Here is an 18,497-nt window from a genome sequence, read left to right on the forward strand (position 1 = left end):
TCGGGGAACCACTGAGATGGTCGTGCGGGGTAGTTGGGTGGTGCCCTACAGTCCCGGGCAAAATGGTTGGGTTGCCCACAGGTATAACACTGTGCTTGTGGGCGTGGGCCTCTGGGCTCAGCTCTGTGTTGTTCTCAGTGTCGGGAGTTGGCCCTATGTCCTGTGCGGCCTCGTGGTTCCCTGTGTCGGCGATCAGCAGGGGTGTATGGGTGTGCGGGGTTTGCTGGTCCCCTGAAATTTGGTGGTGCCCTACAGTCCTGGGCAAAATGGTTGGGTTGCCCACAGTTATAACACTGTGTTTGTGGGGGTGCATATCTGGGATTGCTTTTATCTTGTTCCCTGTACCTGGGATTGGGAATATATCGGGGTTCTGTGTGGGGCTGCGGTCTTCTGTATCGATGATTGGCAGGGGTATATGGAGGTGAGTTTCCCTATCCCCTGTTTCCACCTTCCCCTTCGTTACGCCTAACCGGGGCCAGGTCTGTGTGGATCGGGTTCATCATTCCGTGTTTTGTGGGCTTGGGGGTGTCTGATTGACGCAAGTCATTTTGCGGATGGCCCAGGATCAAAATTCTCACAGGCTTTCTGACTCTCCTCAGTGGCATGTGCTATCAGGGTCTGGATGTGGACCGGTGGTGTGTGTTTAATTGGATTCGATTTAGTTGGCCGAAAACCGCAACAAATTGGTTCCATAGTCGGCCAGCATAGGCTATCGGGTGTTCCCCTTGCTTTTGTTGGCAGTTGTTTAAGCCTTGTACCGGGTCATCCCTATTGTAGCCAATGGCGGCCAGAACGGCTGCCTTCATTTCTGGTAGGGTTCCTCCGGCCACGTTCTGGGGTTCGGGTAGGGCAGAACGGATGGCAGGACTTAAACATAACAGAATAAGTTTAACCTTTTCTGCCTCGTCTAGGCCGTTTAAAACACGATATTGGGTGACCTGGTCAAAGAGAGCATGTGGATCCCCGGAGGGTTCAAATACTCCAATTGCTTTAGCTATGTCAGTGAGTTGTGTCATGATGTATGGAGTTACATAAGTCACATTGTGGTTCTGTCTGCCCTGTCGTCGGGTGGTGACCGGATTCATCGGTACAGGAACCGGATTAGTGACTGGGCTTATTGGGATGGTAATAGGACTAGGAGCTGAGACTGAGTTTTCCGAGATGGGGGCCGGATTAGGTGGTGCCATTGGTTCCATTACCGGGAAGGGAGGTGGGGGTCCCCAGTCGGCAGTGACGCTAGCTGCTGCATAATGGCAGGCATCCTCTTCTAAATCCCCCCACTCTATCCCTGGGTCACTATCCCCTGTTTCAGTCGTGTATGCACACATTACACCCCTTTTTATGGCTAGTTGTGATTTAAAATCTTCAATCTCACGCAGACAATTGGAGTGGTCTGTTGCGCGGCCTGTATTTGCTTTTCCTGCTTGGTGCAAAACCTTTACTGCAGCCTGCAGGTCGCTGCATTTACGTTTAATTTCCTCTACCTGTTGCAGCGAAACCTCTCTCTCACGGACAGCACGCTGTGCCTTTAGGTAGGCTTTATCACATTGAGCCTGGAATTGGCTCATGTGTATCATATTGATTTGGTTCCTTTCCTCTCGTGTGTCTACCTCCGCTTCCAATTGTTGTATGCACGCGGTAGCACTCATTAAGTCCTGCTTTAGTTGGGTTACCTGGGCCTCTCTGTCCCGTTTAACCCGGGTAATCTCCGCTTCTCTACCAAGGAGCTGTTCTCGACAACTGGCGATTGCAATCGCCTTCCTAAGCTTGGGAGCCCTTTTACTCACTTCCTTATGGGCACGACTCCAACAATTCTCTCCCTCAGATCCCAGATCCAGTTTCCGGGCGTCACCCCACTGCACCCATTTGGGCCACTTATGGTTCAAATATAAACGGAGGACTTCCTCCCATTCGGCATGGCTGGCCATAATTATTTCCTTTTAAGATTCATCACTTGAGTATAGGTAAGGGATTGGGGTAGGGGTCCGGTTTTCACTAAATTCCCTCACGTAGATTTTGCCCAAATTCCCTTGACTATACCAGTTCTAATTACACAGTTTGTTCACCTCGTGTTACATACACCGGGTTATGGTCGAATCTGTATTAGTCCTTCACTCACTTAAGACTGGCCATCACGTGGGGCAACCTGCCCTCTTAATTCCGGCTCAGACGGAGTGTTGGAGAATGACAGGTTGAAGGTTTGACTTCGGACCAACGTATCACTTCTTATCGAAGTCCCATCTGGGGTGACAAATGTTGTACCTGTTAATTCTCTGATACTTTCGACCAGTTTGCTTACTCTAAGGTTTTACCCCGATGTCCATATTTGCAAGATGGACAAAGGACAAACACAATTAATGGTTCAACAAGTTTATTAATAATAACACTATTAACCCTTAAATTACCCACATAAAACAAGAGGATACCCCAGATTCAAGTATACTACCCACAAAGATGGTTTGGTTAAACTGCAGGCTCGATTCTCTGAGTCCCTCTGGTCCGTCGTCACGAAGGTGAATCTCGATGGCAGCTTCTTTCTTTCTTCCTTCTCTGGTCAGTCTTCCGGATGGTCAAGGTCACCTCCTTCGTCGAATCTTCGCTGCTGGTGTGTCTGAAAATGTGTCCCTTTATCCCCCTGCCTGCCTGCCTTTCCAGAAACTTCTCTGGCTTCCGGCCAATGAGGTCCTAGGAGGGGGTTCCAATACCCAGTGGGTTTCTTGATGTCTGCCTGACAGGACACCAGGGTCCGCCCCCAGGGGTCCATCTCCATGCTGTTGCTTACATGTAACCTGTTATCAGATAAGGTAACTGCAGGAACTCTCGGTGACAGAAAGTCTGGCCCGATCTAGGCTTCTAACAATAGGCCGATGCATTTCAATGGGGTGCAATGATCTCCTGCTAAGTATCAGTAGAGTGCAATGACCTTTGATGGGTGGTTGATGGGTCAGGACAGTAAGAAGTTTAACAACACCAGGTTAAAGTCCAACAGGTTTATTTGGTAGCAAAAGCCACACAAGCTTTCGAGGCTCTGAGCCCCTTCTTCAGGTGAGTGGGAATTCTGTTCACAAACAGAACTTATAAGACACAAACTCAATTTACATGAATAATGGTTGGAATGCGAATACTTACAACTAATCCAGTCTTTAAGAAACAAAACAATGGGAGTGGAGAGAGCATCAAGACAGGCTAAAAAGATGTGTATTGTCTCCAGACAAGACAGCCAGTGAAACTCTGCAGGTCAGGCCCAGACATGTTTGTGTATTTGTACAATTGGCCTGCCTGAGGTTTGACTGTGTTTGATTTTAATATGCCCAATTCTTTAATTTAGGATATCCAATTTTATCCGCCTTAAAACTAGGCCCTGTTTATAATCTCTCACACACTCATTCTCTCACATACACACGCATCCTCTCTCTCACACACACCTCTCTCTCTCTCACAAACACACTCATCCTCTCTCACATTCTTATTCTCATTCACACACACTCATCCACATTCACACTCAAACTCTCATATAGACTCATCTCTCACACACTCATCTCTTTCATGCACACACTCATTACATTATCTCTCACACATCCCTCTCTCTGTCACACATTCACTCATCATTCCCACACTTTCTTCTCTCCAAGGCTCCCCACGTCACCCCACTCCTGCCAAGGCCTAAACTGCTCTCTTCCCCTTTGCAGGATCTGATCTTTCCTCTGCCGATCCCAATTTGGGAACCCTTAACTTAGATGATAGGATAAAAAGCCATAGATCCATGTTTGCTGATTACACAAAAATAGGTGGAATTGTAAACAGTGTAAATAAAAGTGTAAAAATAGAAAGATATTAATTGCTTAAGCGAGTGGGCAAAACTGTGGCAAATAGATTTCAATGTAAAGCAGTGTACTTTAGACTGTTGTCATTTGATGTGAATACACCTTTAAGGGAACATATTTTAAATATCTGTCAATCATTACCACCTTGACAGGATGTGATATATTAGTTGCATGGCTTGCAGGCATCTAAACAATAGTGGTTGTGGTTAGATGTGTGCCTCACAATTTCCCAGTAAACATTATCTGTGTATAGTCTTACCTTCAAATAAAGAACCCACAGTGTTGTTTCACCAATTCTTGTGTATGAGTGGTATGTTTACACCAAGAATAAGAACCTAATATGGACCTAAGAAGTATAGCTCAGGGTACTCTCTAAATGGCAAAAAGGTAGAAACAGTGGAGGTCCAAAGAAACTTGCAGGTTCAGGTACAGAAAATAATCAAAATGGCTAATGGAATGCTGGCTTTTTTATCTACAGGACTAGAATACAAGGGGGTAAAAGTGATGCTTCAAAGTCCTGATCAGACACCACCTGGAGTATGTGAGCAGTTCTGGACATCATACATTAGGAAGGCTATATTGGCCTTGGAGTAGTGAAGAATTATCAGAAGGATACCTGGACCACAAGGAGAGATTACACAAGCTAGGGTTGTGTTCCCTAGAGTTTAGAAGGTGAAAGGGTGATCAGAGTTTTCAGATATTAAGGGGAACCATTGGGTAGATGGAGAGAAACAACTTCTGTTTGGGAAGACTAAGACTAGACAGAACATTCTAAAAGTTAGACTTGGATCTTTTAGGAGTGAATTTAGGAACCACTTGTATATGTAAAGGGTGTTAAGACTGATAGATTTTGCGAACCAAAGATATTATTGGAAGCAGGGCAAAGGTGGATCTATATGGAGTTAAGTCACTGACCAGCCGTGATCTATTAAAAGCATAACAGGCTTGAGGAACTAAATGATCTTCTCTGTTCATATGTTCCTGTTATTACCAACACTGTTCAGGACCAGAGGCAGTGCTGCTTTTCTCTAACAGCGTGAGGCCTTTCCTGGACATCAATAATGCTGTGAGTGCCCAGCCTGTTTTAACTTCTCAGCATTCCCATTGCAGTAATAACATGGCGTTTTAAAAAAAAAATCATTACTGATTTTCTTGAGGGATCCGCTCGCACCTTCCTCATGCTCTTGTTGGCTAGCAAATGTTATTTCTACTACTGCTGTATATATACCATTGTTTCACACCCTGTTCTTGCTTGTAGGTACTTGCAGATGGAACAATTTTGAACTGTCTGTCATCACTTCGCAAAGACAACACAGGCTACGATCTCAAGCAACTTTTTATTGGAGCTGAAGGAACACTTGGAATCGTCACCACAGTGTCCATTCTATGTCCAAGGAAACCAGCCGCTGTCAGTGTAGCGTTTCTAGGTAAAGGCAGGGAACGGCATAGTATTTATTCACAATTTTGGAGGAAGGTGTTACAACTGCTGTCTGACCATGCCTACACTGCTCACACCCAGTTGATAGCCCAAGTCAGTAAAGTTCCCAGTGAGGTTCACGTTTGTGTCAATGCTGAAGGCTATTCCCAGTAACTGGGTTCAGAGGTCTACTCTGGATATCAATGAACCAAAACTTGACACCTCATCCAAAACAACTGCACTTCATTATTTGATTTCTGTTACAGAATATTTATACCAGTGACTGCTCACCCTGTGCTTTAGTCGCTTGGTTTCCCTGAGGAACAGAAAGGTTGGGGTGGTTGATCTTTCCTTATCCGTTTCTCTGTTCAGATAGCCGACCAGGCCATCCCCCTTCCTTGTCCGGCTGTAGCGACAGCCTCAAGTTTAATGAATTCTGTGCTTCAAAAGGTCTCTGCTTCCCGCCCTGTCATGAACACAATTTTTTATTGGCTCATTTCCCTGATAGCAGCAGTCCATGATTGGCTCATTTTCACCCCAGCAACCTCCCTCGAGCATGAAGGTCTGGACAGCAAGTTTGGCCAATCTCTTCCTGGAAATAACGTGCAGGTTAGGTGGATTTGCCATGCTAAATTGCCCCTTAGTGTCCAAAGATGTGTAGGTTAGGGGAATCAGCAGGGTAAATACGTGGGGTTATGAGGATAGAGCCTGGGTGGGATGCTATGTCGAGAGTCGGTGCAGCCTTGATGGGCTGAATAGTCTCATGCACTGTAGGGATTCTGTGATCTGCTTACTTCAGTGATGTTCGTCTGTTCTAATGTATGTGTAGTTTTGCATAGTGGAAGGGGCCCACCTCTCCCACCTGTCCCCGTTCCATCAAGCAACCATTACGTAAAGGTGTTTACAAACGACCAAATTTCTACTTATTCAATTACATTCTAAACAAACAGCAATCATCAGTTACATTGCATTAAGACAGTACATATTGACCTTACTTTGAGTTTTAAGCAAACAACGTTACATGGTATTTATAATCAAAAAGATCACAAATTGGAAAAAAGAAACAATTGTTGCCTGACCTTTAACCAGTTGTTATCTGACCTTTAACTAGTCACCTTCTGTTAATTCATTTGTAGAAGTTAGCCTGTGTTAAGTCTAATAAATAATGTTAAATAGTAATTGGAGGCCTAGCTTTTCCCTGGGTCCATAAAAGGCTTCCACAATGTAATGAACCTTTTATTATATTTGAAATGCAGCAGCTTCCCACAGTGCTATATCTCTGTAAAATACACACATCGTACTGTATCGAAATCTTAAAAACTTTGAGCAATTGATGATCATCTTGTAATCAATAACATCTCTTCTGGGCAAACACCCCAACCAAAGGAACGTGCTAGAGTAATGCAGATGCTGGAATCTGAAACAAAAAGAGAAAACGCTGGAAAATCCCAGCAGGTAGGACAGCATATGTGGAGAGAGAATACAGCCTTAGTCTCTCCCCATAGATGCTGTCAGACTTTCTGAGATTTTCCAGCATTTTCTGTTTTTGTTGTCTAGGAACATGCTGGTTGAAACAGTATGTTTCTTTGGTTGCTTATAATAGATTACAGACCATACTCAACCAACCCAAACTTGCAAAATCTAAAGCAAACGTCTCCCGTTAAACGTGATTCCACGATTGGGCAGCACTTGCTCAAATAATTCTGAGTGAGCCATTTGCTACACTAACAACCAATTTAAGATGTCATTTGTGCTTGTAATGTGGCTCATTTACATCTGCCAGAAGAGGCATACATTAATACACAGGCATCCAAACAAAAGGAATATATTAAGCCTCACAACGTTTTTGAATTATTGAGGAGTTTGAGGATTCTCTGTTTCCTGTTGCTTTCTTCATGGCAAATCTGAGTCGATTTGCTAACTAATCAAGCACTCTGTTCTCCTGCAATATATGTTGTGATTGTTTGAAATTTGACATTCTTGCGTTTGTCATGATGGATGCAAGAAAAAATGTTTTGACAACATGTCTCTCTTTTCAGTGATATTCAGACTTTATAACAATGGAATAAAATGATCCAAGGCAATTTACAGGAACTTCATAATGCAAATTTGGACACCTAGCTACATAAGGCAATATTAGGGCATCTGGCCCAAAAGTGTGGTCAAAGAAGTAGGTTTTAAGGAACATCTAAAAAGAAGAATGAGAGGTCTAGAAGCAGGGATGTTTAAGACGGGAATTCTACCAGCTGGACAGCTGGTAGAACAGTTAAAATCAGGGATGTTCAAGAGGCCAGAATTAAATAAGAGAAGATATGTTGGTGGGTGGTTGCAGGAGAATACAGAGATAGGGAGGGGCAAATGCATGAAGGGATTATTAAACAAGGATGAGAATTTTAAAATCAAGGGCGTTGCTTAACCGGGAGCCAGTATAGGTCAGCTGAGCACAAGAATGATAGTGAACAGGACTTGGCGCAAGTAAGAGCCTGGTTAGCACAGTTTTGGAGTTCATCAACAGATGAGTCTAGGCAGGGGCTGAGTGGGGTGATGTTAAGTAGGTGGAAGTAGTTGCCTTGGTTATCCTGCGGATATGTGATGAGAGGCTCATCTCGGGGTCAAACATGATACCAAGTTTATAGATGGTCTGGTTCAGCCTCTGGAAGTCATCAGGGAGAGGGATGGAGTCAGCGGCTAGAGAATGGAGTTTGTAATGGAGAATGAAGGCAAGGCTTCAGTCTTTCCAATATTTAATTGGGGGATAGTTTTGCTCATCCAGTACTGGTGTTGGACAGCAGTCTGATAATTTAGCAACAGTGGAGGAATCGAGAGAGATGATGAGGTTGAGCTATTACCAGCAGAGTAGCTTATCATTATATAATACATACAATATTGATCTGCTTTGTGTCTCAAGGTTGTGACAGCTTTGAGAAGATCTTGGATATATTCAAGGAATCCAAAAGCATGTTGGGTGAAATTCTCTCTGCGTTCGAGTTCCTGGATTACAATTGCAGAGCAATTGTCTGCGAGCACCTGAAACTGAGAAACCCATTGCAAGGTAAAAGGGACATATGAAAATAATTTGAGATCACTATCAGTTCAGTCTTAGTCATTCTCGGATTTGTGTCATTAGGTACTCCTGTGGGAAGTGTAAGTCTCATTATTATTGGAGTTACTGCGGATAGCCCCTCAAGCCTGTTTCACCTTTTAATTAGACATTGGCTGATCACATCTTCCTGTACTTACCTAAATGGCTGTGTAACTAGTAATCCATGACCCAAATTAGATACTTGTTTCTCTTGCATGGATATTTCTTCGAACTCTGGAATGAATGCTTGGCAAGACAAGGACTGATACAGATTGCCAACTGGTTTATCTCACGGCAAGGTGGGTGTTAAGAATGGCAGTTAGCATCACATTTTCTTAATTCAGTTGACTGTAAGCTTTCTGCTTATAGCTCTGAGACATGCTTTGCCATATGGACTCTGACTTCACTGTTAGGCTCAGGAGCCCATTTTGAGCCTACATGATTTGGTGTTACATTTCATTTTCTATTTGATTGATAATTATACAGCTGACATAACTCTACTGACGGACGATACAGTGGCACAGTGGTTAGTACTACTCCCTCACAGTGCCAGGGACCCGGGTTTGATTCCAGCCTTGGGTGACTGACTGAGTGGAGTTTACATGTTCTCCCCGCATCTGCTTGAGATTCCTCCGGGTGCTCTGATTTCCTCCTACAGTCCAAAGATGTGCAGGTTAGATGGATCGGCCATGCTATATTGGCCTTTAGTGTCCAAGATGGTTCCCTCGAATCCCTACAGTGCAGAAGGAGGCCTTCAGCCCATAGAGTCTGTACCAATCACAATCCCACCCAGACTTTATTCCTGTAAACCCAAATATTTACCCTGCTAATCCCCATGACACTAGGGTCAATTTAGTGTGGCCAGTCAAGATAGGTGGATTAGCCATGGTAAATATGTGGGGTTATGGGGATGGGAGGCCTGAGTAAGATGCTGACTTGGGGATTTGGTGCAGACTCGATGGGCTGAATGTTTCAGAGGTAGGTTGAAAGACGTGAAAAAGATTGATAAAGATGATACATCTATCAACAAAGATTGAAAATTCTGAGGCTCTTTTCTCCAGAAAAGAGGAGACTAGGAATGACCTGATAAGGATTGTTAATGTCACACAAGTTTTTACAAAGGTAAATGGAGAGATGTTTCCACTTCTGGGCGAGACTAGAACCAGGGCCACAAAAGAGTTTATTAAATCCAGAAACAAATGCAGGAGAAAGTTCTTTACCTAGAAAGTGATGAGAATTTGGAACTCAATACAAAGGATTAGTTAGGGTGATTAATATAGATGCATTTAAGGGGAAACTAGTTCAACCCGTGAGAGAGAAAGCTACCAATGATGTGCAGGTTAGGTGGATTAGCCATGCTAAATTATCCCTTAGTATCCCAAGATGTGTAGATTAGATGAATTAGCCAAGGTAAATGTGTGGGGTTACAGAGATATGGCTGGGGAGAGGGCCTGAGTAAGATACTCTGCCACAGAGTCAGTGCAGACTTGATGGGCCGAATGGCCTCTTGCGCACTGTATGGATTCTATGAATAGGGGGATGTGCTGCCAGGGTTAAATAAAGAGGAGTGGCAGGAGGCCCATAGGGAGAATAAATGCTGTGATAGACCAGTAGGGCTGACTGGCCTGTTTCTGTGCTGTACGTTCTATATGGTGCTAAGTAAATGTATGTGTAATACTTGTCTGTGCATATGTACGTGGGAAGTATGCTCTGTCATAATGCTGTAAAATATACTGACTGATGTGGAACGGCTTCTTAATGATTGGGGCAATTGTTCTTTTCAGTCAGTCGTAAAAATACATGTTGGATATAAAAATGTAATTGTGTTTGTAGGAGAAATTAGTTACCGTTCCCCAGGCTCAAAATCTACATTAAACTGAGAGCATTTAGCCTTTCCAGTGTGTGCGTAGGTCAGGTAGAGCTGTCTTCTTTGTCACTCTTTCTGATCAGACTTGCTTGCTCAGATTTTCTTTCTCTTTATTTATTTCTCTCTCTTTCTCAATTTCACCACTCTTCATTTCATTCTCTTTTTTTCTTTCCTTCAACTTTCTTTGATAATTTTCCCTGTGTCATTCTCGCTTTTGTGTTTTTGTTTTCATGATGCACCGTATATTTATCTTTACTTCCCTCACTCCAGCTCTTTCCTATCTTCTCCTGCTCTGACACTGTCACATCCGTTGACTGGTTTCTTTCATTTATCCTTTTCCAGAGGCACCATTTTATATCTTGATAGAAACATCAGGATCCAACCATGATCATGATCAGGAGAAACTCAATCATTTCCTGGAGAAGGTCATGGCCTGTGGTCTAGTGACTGATGGGACTATGGCTACTGAGGAAAATAAGATCAAGGTAAGGTTCATTTACTTCCAATCTCAACTCCGATAGATAATGATTTAGGCGAATGCAATAAACCAGAATGGAAGGGGTTAATCAGATTTAGGAGCACAAACCTGGCTGACTTATTTGATGCTGATTAGATTCCTGCTTGTTTAGTATTGCTATACTTTATTTAACTGTAAATTTTAACTTATTTATCAAGCATGGTGATATGATTCATAAACCACATGTTGAAGTATAATGTTAATTCCTAATCACTGTTCTGCAATTCTGAATAAGGAACTATCTAAACACTCTGTAGTTGATTGAGTTAATAGTTAAGAGAATGGAATCTGTGGTTCAAGGGTGTAAGATTGTTAAGGTTATGTCAACAGGTAGAGTTTGTCTTGACATTTAAATATTGCACCACAGGAGGATGCAGGCAGAATTGAAAGTTGCCGCTTTCTCAAGGATAAGTAGTGGTCAGATTTATGGCTACTAGATTCACAAGGTTGGACAACTGTTGACTTCATGAAGAATGTGTTGTCTGTTAGGGGAACTGAAATATCCTAATACACATTGCCAGGATATCCAGAGTGTTCATTCAACAAAAAAGGACCATTTCCTCAAACATGGAATCTTTATAATAACCTGAGAGACAAAGGGAAGTTGCTTTGTGAGCAGGAAGCTGTCAGGTAACAGTGAGGGTATCTAGGCTCGAAGGGATGAATCTTTTGACTGCTGCAGTCAGTGTCGTGGTTTTGCTGGAATAATTCCAGCTTGTCATATATTTGTGTCTGATTCGACAAACCTCAACACAAATAATATTTTAAAAACATGTTGCATGTTTAACAATTCTTTGAGTAGTGTTACAGTAAAACATCCTTACTCTTGTACTCAAGTCTTGTAATGAAGGCCAACATACTATTTGCCTTCTTAACTGCTTGCTGTACCTACATGCTTGCTTTCGGTTATTGGTGTACATGGACACCCAGATCCTCTGTACATCAACATTTTTCAATCGATCACCAATTAAATAATACTCTGCCATTCTGTTTTTCCTTTCTAATGTGGATAACTTCACATTTATCCACATTATACTGCATCTGCCATATATTTTCCCACTCATTTAATTTGTCTAAATCACCTTAAAGCCTCTTCATCCTCCTCACCACTCACATTCCTGCCAGGTTTTGTGTTGTCAGCAAAATTTGAAATATTACCTTTAGTCCCCTCATCCAAATCATTGACATATATTCTGAATAGCTGCTGCCCAAGCACTGATTGCTGTGGGACCCGACTAGTCACCATCTGCCACTCCAAAAAAGACCCATTTATTCCTACCCTCTGGCCAGGACTCACCGGACATGCTAGCCCCTGTCAGGAATACCGACAACCTGTTGAATCGGGCCTAAAATGGGATTCCCACTCGATGGCAAACTTGTTACAATGCTCCTGGTCCATCCCAGCCCTGATCAGTTTCTTGCCTAGAGTGGGTGGGAACCTGATGAATATTCACAAATGCTAATAAATATGTAATTAGCAGATTGGAAGCCCGATTCAGTGGCCTCCCGCGATGCACCCACCCCCATTGCAGGAATCCCACTGTGCGGGCTTTGGTGCAGATCCTGACAAACGTGGACCTGGGGCCTTGTACTCCAAGTGCGGGAAAGGGGGTAAGTGGTATGCCCATGTGCCCCTTTTCCCCCCAAGGGAACCACCTCAGGCCCCCACATGCCAACCTTGCACTGCCCTCAACACCCTGGCAGTGACACCCTGACCTGACGCCTTGTACCATAAGTGGGAGCACAGAGGTAAGTGATGTGCCCATGTGCCCCCCTGCCACTGCCAGGTTGCATAGGGTGGGGCGCCCAGGGGACCTAGGGGTGGGTGGGCTCAGGCTGGGGGAAAGGGCTTGACCTCGGCACTCTCCCCCAGAGTAGAGGTTTGGTGGCTGCACTTTTCCTTGTTGCCCTGGGAAAGGTGTTGTTCAGTTTCATGATGGCAATTCAGACCCATTCTGGGGAAAGATATTCATTATTGCCTCTGCCCTCTGAAACCTTTGAAGTGCCTTGGATACTTTAACATCCATGCCCCTTGGACATTTGGGAACCTTCAAAATCACTGCAGCGCTCCATTCCACAATAGGAATTGCCCCAAGTGTTAAAAGCCCTCTTTAAAAAGTGCTGTTATAGAAATGACCTGTCAGGATTTTTAGGGAGAATTCCTTGCTTTCTCTCATAGCCCACAGCTATGAAACCCATTTGAAGTGCTTTGATGGTCAGTTTTACTGGGGAATACTGTTTTATCAATGGAAGGTTAGTATCTGGTGTCTGCACCCTATGAAATGGTTTGATTGACAGGCATAGATTACTTACTCATTAGCAAAGAGCCTTATTTGTTTTTCCTTTCAAGTTTGAATAAATCACCAGTGTTTTGTAAACATTGTGGTTAGAAAGGAGGAAGTTAGACCTCTAAAATATTCAACCTGTTGCAGAATGTTTATGAACATTGAGGTTTAACTTCCTCTTTTCTAATTGAAATATTTACAAGCTATTAGGAAGGGTAATAGAATGTTGGCCTTTATCGTAAGAGGATTTGAATACAGGAATAGTGAGGTCCTGCTTCAATTGAATAGCAGCTTGGTTAGACTGCACTTTGAGTACTTTGTGCAATTTTGGTCCCTTACCTCAGAAAGGATATTACTGCTATAGAGGGAATGCAACGAAAGTTCACCAGATTTGTTCTGGGGATGGTGGGACTGACTTATGAAGAACAAAGAACGAAGAACAGGCCCTCCAAGCCTGCACTGACCATACTGCCCAGCTGAACTAAAACCCCCTACCCTTCCGGGGACCATATCTCTCTATTCCTATCCTATTCATATATTTGTCCAGATACCCCTTAAAAGTCACGATCGTATCTGTTTCCACTACCTCCCCCGGCAACGAGTTCCAGGCACCCACCACCCTCTGTGTAAAAAAACTTGCCTTGTACGTCTCCTTTAAACCTTGCCCCTCGCGCCTTAAACTTATATCCCCTAATAATTGACTCTTCCACCCTGAGAAAACGCTTCTGACTATCCACTCTGTCCATGCCTCTCTTAATCTTGTAGACTTCTATCAGGTCGCTCCTCAACCTCCGTCGTTCCAGTGAGAACAAACCAATTTTCTCCAACCTCTCCTCATAGCTAATGTCCTCCATACCAGGCTACATCCGGTAAATCTTTTCTGTACCCTCTCCAAAGCCTTCACATCCTTCTCGTCGCGTGGCAACCAGAATTGAACACTATATTCCAAGTGCAGCCTAACTAAGGTTCTATAAAGCTGCAACATGACTTGCCAATTTTTAAACTCAGTGCCCCAGCTGATGAAGGCAAGCATGCCGGTGTTCCCACTCTCAGTGACCTGTGTACCTGTATATCCAGATCCCTCTGCCGATCAATACTCTTAAGGGTTCTGCCATTTACTGTACATTTCCTATCTTTATTAGACCTTCCAAAATGCATTACCTCACATTTGTCTGGATTAAACTCCATCTGCCATCTCTCCGCCCAAGTCTCCAACCGATCTTTATCCTCTGATGATACTCATCACTATCCGCAAATCCACCAACCTTTGTGTCGTCTGCAAACTTACTAATCAAACCAGTTACATTTTCCTCCAAATCATTTATATATATTACAAGCAGCAAAGGTCCCAGCACTGATCCCTGAGGAACTCCACTTGTCACAGCCCTCCATTCAGAAACACACCCTTCCACTGCTACCCTCTGTCTTCTATGACCGAGCCAGTTCTGTATTCATCTTGCCAGCTCACCTCTGATCCCATGCGACTTTACCTTCTGTACCAGCCTGTTATGAGGGTCCTTGTCAAAGGCCTTACTGAAGTCCATGTAGACAACATCCACTGCCCTACTCTCATTAATCATCTTCGTCACTTCCTCGAAAAACTCGATCAAGTTCGTGAGACACGACTTCCCCTTCACAAAACCATGTTGCCTCTCGCTAATACACCCATTTATTTCCAAGTGGGAGTAAATCCTGTCTCGAAGAATCCTCTCCAATAATTTCCCTACCACTGACCTAAGGCTCACCGGCCTGTAATTACCTGGATTATCCTCGCTACCCTTCTTAAACAAAGGAACAACATTGGCTATTCTCCAATCCGCTGGGACCTCCTCTGTAGCGAGTGAGGATACAAAGATTTCTCTCAAGACCCCAGCAATTTCCTTACCTCTCTCAGTATTCTGGGGTATATCCCATCAGGCCTTGGGGACTTGTCTACCTTAATGTTTCTCAAGAACCCCAATACCTCCTCCTTTTTGATCTCAACATGACTCAAACTATCTACACACCCTTCCCCAGACTCATCATCCACCAAGTCCTTCTCTTTGGTGAATACTAACGCAAAGTACTCATTTAATACTGCAACTATTTCCTCTGGCTCCATGCATAGATTCCCTCCCCTGTCCTTGAGTGGGCCAACTCTCTCCCTGGCTATCCTTATTGAGATTGGGCAAACTGGACTTGTATTTTCTGGAGTTTTTAGGAATGAGAGGTAATCTCATTGAAACCTACATAATACTTAAAAGGAATAGACCGGGTAGATGCAGGTAAGATTTGCTTGGGTGGGGAGACTAGAACCAGGGGGTATAATTCTAAAATAAGGAGAATGCCACTTAGGACCGAGATAAGGAAATATTTAAAGAGGGTTGTGAATCTTTGGTATTCTCTAGTCCACAGAGCTGTGGAAGCTCAGTCATTGAGTATGTTTAAAGCAGAGGTTGATAGCTTCTGATTAACAATAATATAAAGGGTTTCGGGCACAGTGTATGTAAAAGGCATTGAAGTGATTAGCCATGATCGTATTGAATGGCTGAGCAGGCTCAATGGGCTGAATGGCCTACTCCTGTTGCTATGTTCTTATAAAATCTCCTTTATCAGATTATAAAGGACCCACATTTGTCTTTACTAATTTTTGAATCATCGATAGTCACGGGTGAGGTGCCTGAAGATTGGAGGGTGGCAAATGCCTTTGTTTAAAAAGGGCTGCAGAGAAAAGCCTGGGAATTACACGCCAGTGAGCCTCACATCTGTGGTGGGTAAGTTGTTGGAAGGTATTTTGAGAGACAGGATCTACAGGCATTTAGAGACACAAGGACTGATTAGGGACAGTCAGCATGGCTTTGTGAGTGGAAAATCATGTCTCACAAATTTGATTGAGTTTTTTGAAGGAGTAACCAAGAAGGTAGATGAGGGCAGTGCAGTTGATGTTGTCTACATGGACTTTAGCAAGGCCTTTGACAAGGTACCGCATGGTAGGTTGTTGCATAAGGTTAAATCTCACAGGATCCAGGGTGAGGTATCTAAATGTATTAAAAACTGGCTTGATGACAGAATAAGAAGTCTCACAACACCAGGTTAAAGTCCAACAGGTTTATTTGGTAGCAAATACCATAAACTTTCGGAGCGCTGCTCCTTCGTCAGATGGAGTGGAAATGTGCTCTCAAACAGTGCACAGAGACACAAAATCAAGCGGCAGTGGCCGTGTCTCCGGAATGGAGTCCGGCCCTGTAACTCGCAGGGCTAAGGAAAAGAGGAGGAAGGCAGTGTTAATCGGGGACTCGATAGTAAGGGGGTCGGACAGGCGTTTTTGCGGAGGCAGGCAGGAGTCTCGGATGGTGGTCTGCCTCCCTGGGGCCGGGATCCAGGATGTCGCTGGTCGTCTCCCAGAAATCCTGAGGGGGGAGGGAGAGGAGCCAGAGGTAGTGGTACATATTGGTACCGCTGATGTGGGAAGGAAGGGGGAAGGGGTCATGAAAAGAGAGTATAGGGAATTAGGGAGACAGCTGAGAAGGAGGAAAGCAAAGGTAGTAATCTCAGGATTGCTGCCTGTGCCACGGGAAGGTGAGGGCAGGAAGGGAGTGAGGTGGAGGATGAATGTGTGGCTGAGGGACTGGTGCAGGGGGCAGGGATTCAGGTTCCTGGACCATTGGGACCTCTTTAGGGGCAGGTGTGACCTGTACACAAAAAACGGGTGGCATTTGAATCCTAGGGGGACCAATATCCTGGCGGGAAGGTTGGCTAAGGCTACTGGGGAGAGTTTAAACTAGATAGGTTGGGGGGAGGGGATCGAGACGAGGTGACTGGGAGCGAGGAAGTTAGCTCGCAAACAGAGAAGGGTTATAGACAGTGCAAGAGGGAGGATGGACGGGGGATAGAGAAGGGGAGAGCTCAGACCAAAGGATTGAGATGTGTTTACTTTAATGCCAGGAGTATAGTGAATAAAGGGGATGAGCTCAGAGCGTGGATCGATGCCTGGAAGTGTGATGTGGTGGCCATTACGGAGACTTGGATGTCTCAGGGACAGGACTGGATACTCCAGGTGCCGGGATTCAGATGTTTCAGGAAGGACAGGGAGGGAGGCAAGAGAGGGGGTGGAGAGGCACTACTGATCAGGGATAGTATCACAGCTGTAGAGAAGGTGTATGCTGTGGAGGGATTGTCTACAGAGTCTCTGTGGGTGGAAGTTCGGAGTGGGAAGGGGTCGATCACTTTGCTGGGAGTTTTCTATAGGCCACCCAATAGTAACAGGGAGGTGGAGGAGCAGATAGGGAAACAGATCCTGGAGAGATGCAATAATAGCAGAGTTGTTGTGATGGGAGACTTTAATTTCCCAAACATAGATTGGAATATCCCTAGGGTAAGGGGATTGGATGGGGAGGAGTTCGTTAGGTGTGTTCAGGAGGGTTTCCTGACACAGCATGTGGATAAGCCTACAAGAGGAGAGGCTGTACTTGATCTGATACTGACCAATGAACCTGGACAGGTGTCAGATCTCTCAGTGGGAGAGCATCTTGGGGATAGCGATCATAACTCTATCTCCTTTATGCCTGCATTGGAAAAAGGGAGGATCAGGCAAGCTAGGAAAGCGTTTATATGGAGTAAGGGGAAATATGAAGACATAAGGCAGCAAATTAGAGGAGTAAATTGGAAGGAGGTATTCTCAGGGAAATGTACCGAAGAGAGGTGGCAGTTTTCAAGGAATGTCTGTCTAGAGTTCTACAGGACAACGTTCCGAGCAGACAGGGAGGAGTTGGTAGGTTAAAGGAACCGTGGTGCACGAAAGCTTTGCGGGACCTAGTCGAGAAGAAAAGGAAAGCGTACAAAAGGTTCAGAGAGCTTGGCGAAGATAGGGATCTAGATGAGTATATGGCTTGTAGGAAGGGACTAAAGAAGGAAATTAGGAGAGCCAGAAGGGGTCACGAGAAGGCCTTGGCAGGTAGGATTAAGGAAAACCCTAAGGCGTTCTATAAATATGTGAAGAGTCAAAGGATGAGACGTGAAGGAATAGGGCCTATAAAAGGCGAAGGCGGGAAAATCAGTACGGAACCAGTAGAAATGGCAGAGGTGCTTAATGAGTATTTTGCCTCGGTTTTCACGGAGGAGAAGGACCTGGGTGGATGTACTGCAGGATTGCGGTGGACTGAAAAGATGGAGTATGTGGACTTTAACAAAGAGGTTGTGCTGGAATCTTTGAATGGCATCAAGATAGATAAGTCGCCGGGTCCGGATGGGATGTACCCCAGGTTACTGTGGGAGATGAGGGAAGGGATTGCAGAGCCTCTGGCGATGATCTTTGCGTCGTCGATGGAGAGGGGAAAGGTGCCGGAGGATTGCGGATGTGGTTGCTATTTTCAAAAAGGGGAATAGGGATAGCCCAAGAAATTACCGACCGGTGAGTCTAACCTCAGTAGTTGGTAAGCTGATGGAGAAGATCCTGAGGGACAAGATTTATGAGCATTTAGAGAGTGTGCTCAAGAATACTCAGCATGGCTTTGTCAAAGGCAGATC

The 18,497-nt window shown here is 44.5% G+C and overlaps 1 protein-coding gene across 4 annotated transcripts in view; it reads left to right on the forward strand.

Moving 5' to 3' along the window:
* The window catches only part of d2hgdh (D-2-hydroxyglutarate dehydrogenase), a 44,563-nt gene that overhangs the window by 14,609 nt on the left and 11,457 nt on the right, over positions 1-18,497 (forward strand). For 3 of the 4 annotated variants that reach the window (XM_078207834.1, XM_078207838.1, XM_078207837.1), the window contains 3 exons: positions 5,083-5,251; positions 8,150-8,293; positions 10,533-10,675. In XM_078207834.1, coding sequence (XP_078063960.1) covers positions 5,083-5,251; positions 8,150-8,293; positions 10,533-10,675 — 456 coding nt within the window. The remainder of the gene's footprint in view (positions 1-5,082; positions 5,252-8,149; positions 8,294-10,532; positions 10,676-18,497) is intronic. The other variant, XM_078207835.1, reaches the window with a different exon arrangement.

This window comes from Mustelus asterias, unplaced genomic scaffold, assembly GCF_964213995.1.
Source record: "Mustelus asterias unplaced genomic scaffold, sMusAst1.hap1.1 HAP1_SCAFFOLD_2771, whole genome shotgun sequence".
Lineage (NCBI taxonomy): Eukaryota > Metazoa > Chordata > Chondrichthyes > Carcharhiniformes > Triakidae > Mustelus > Mustelus asterias.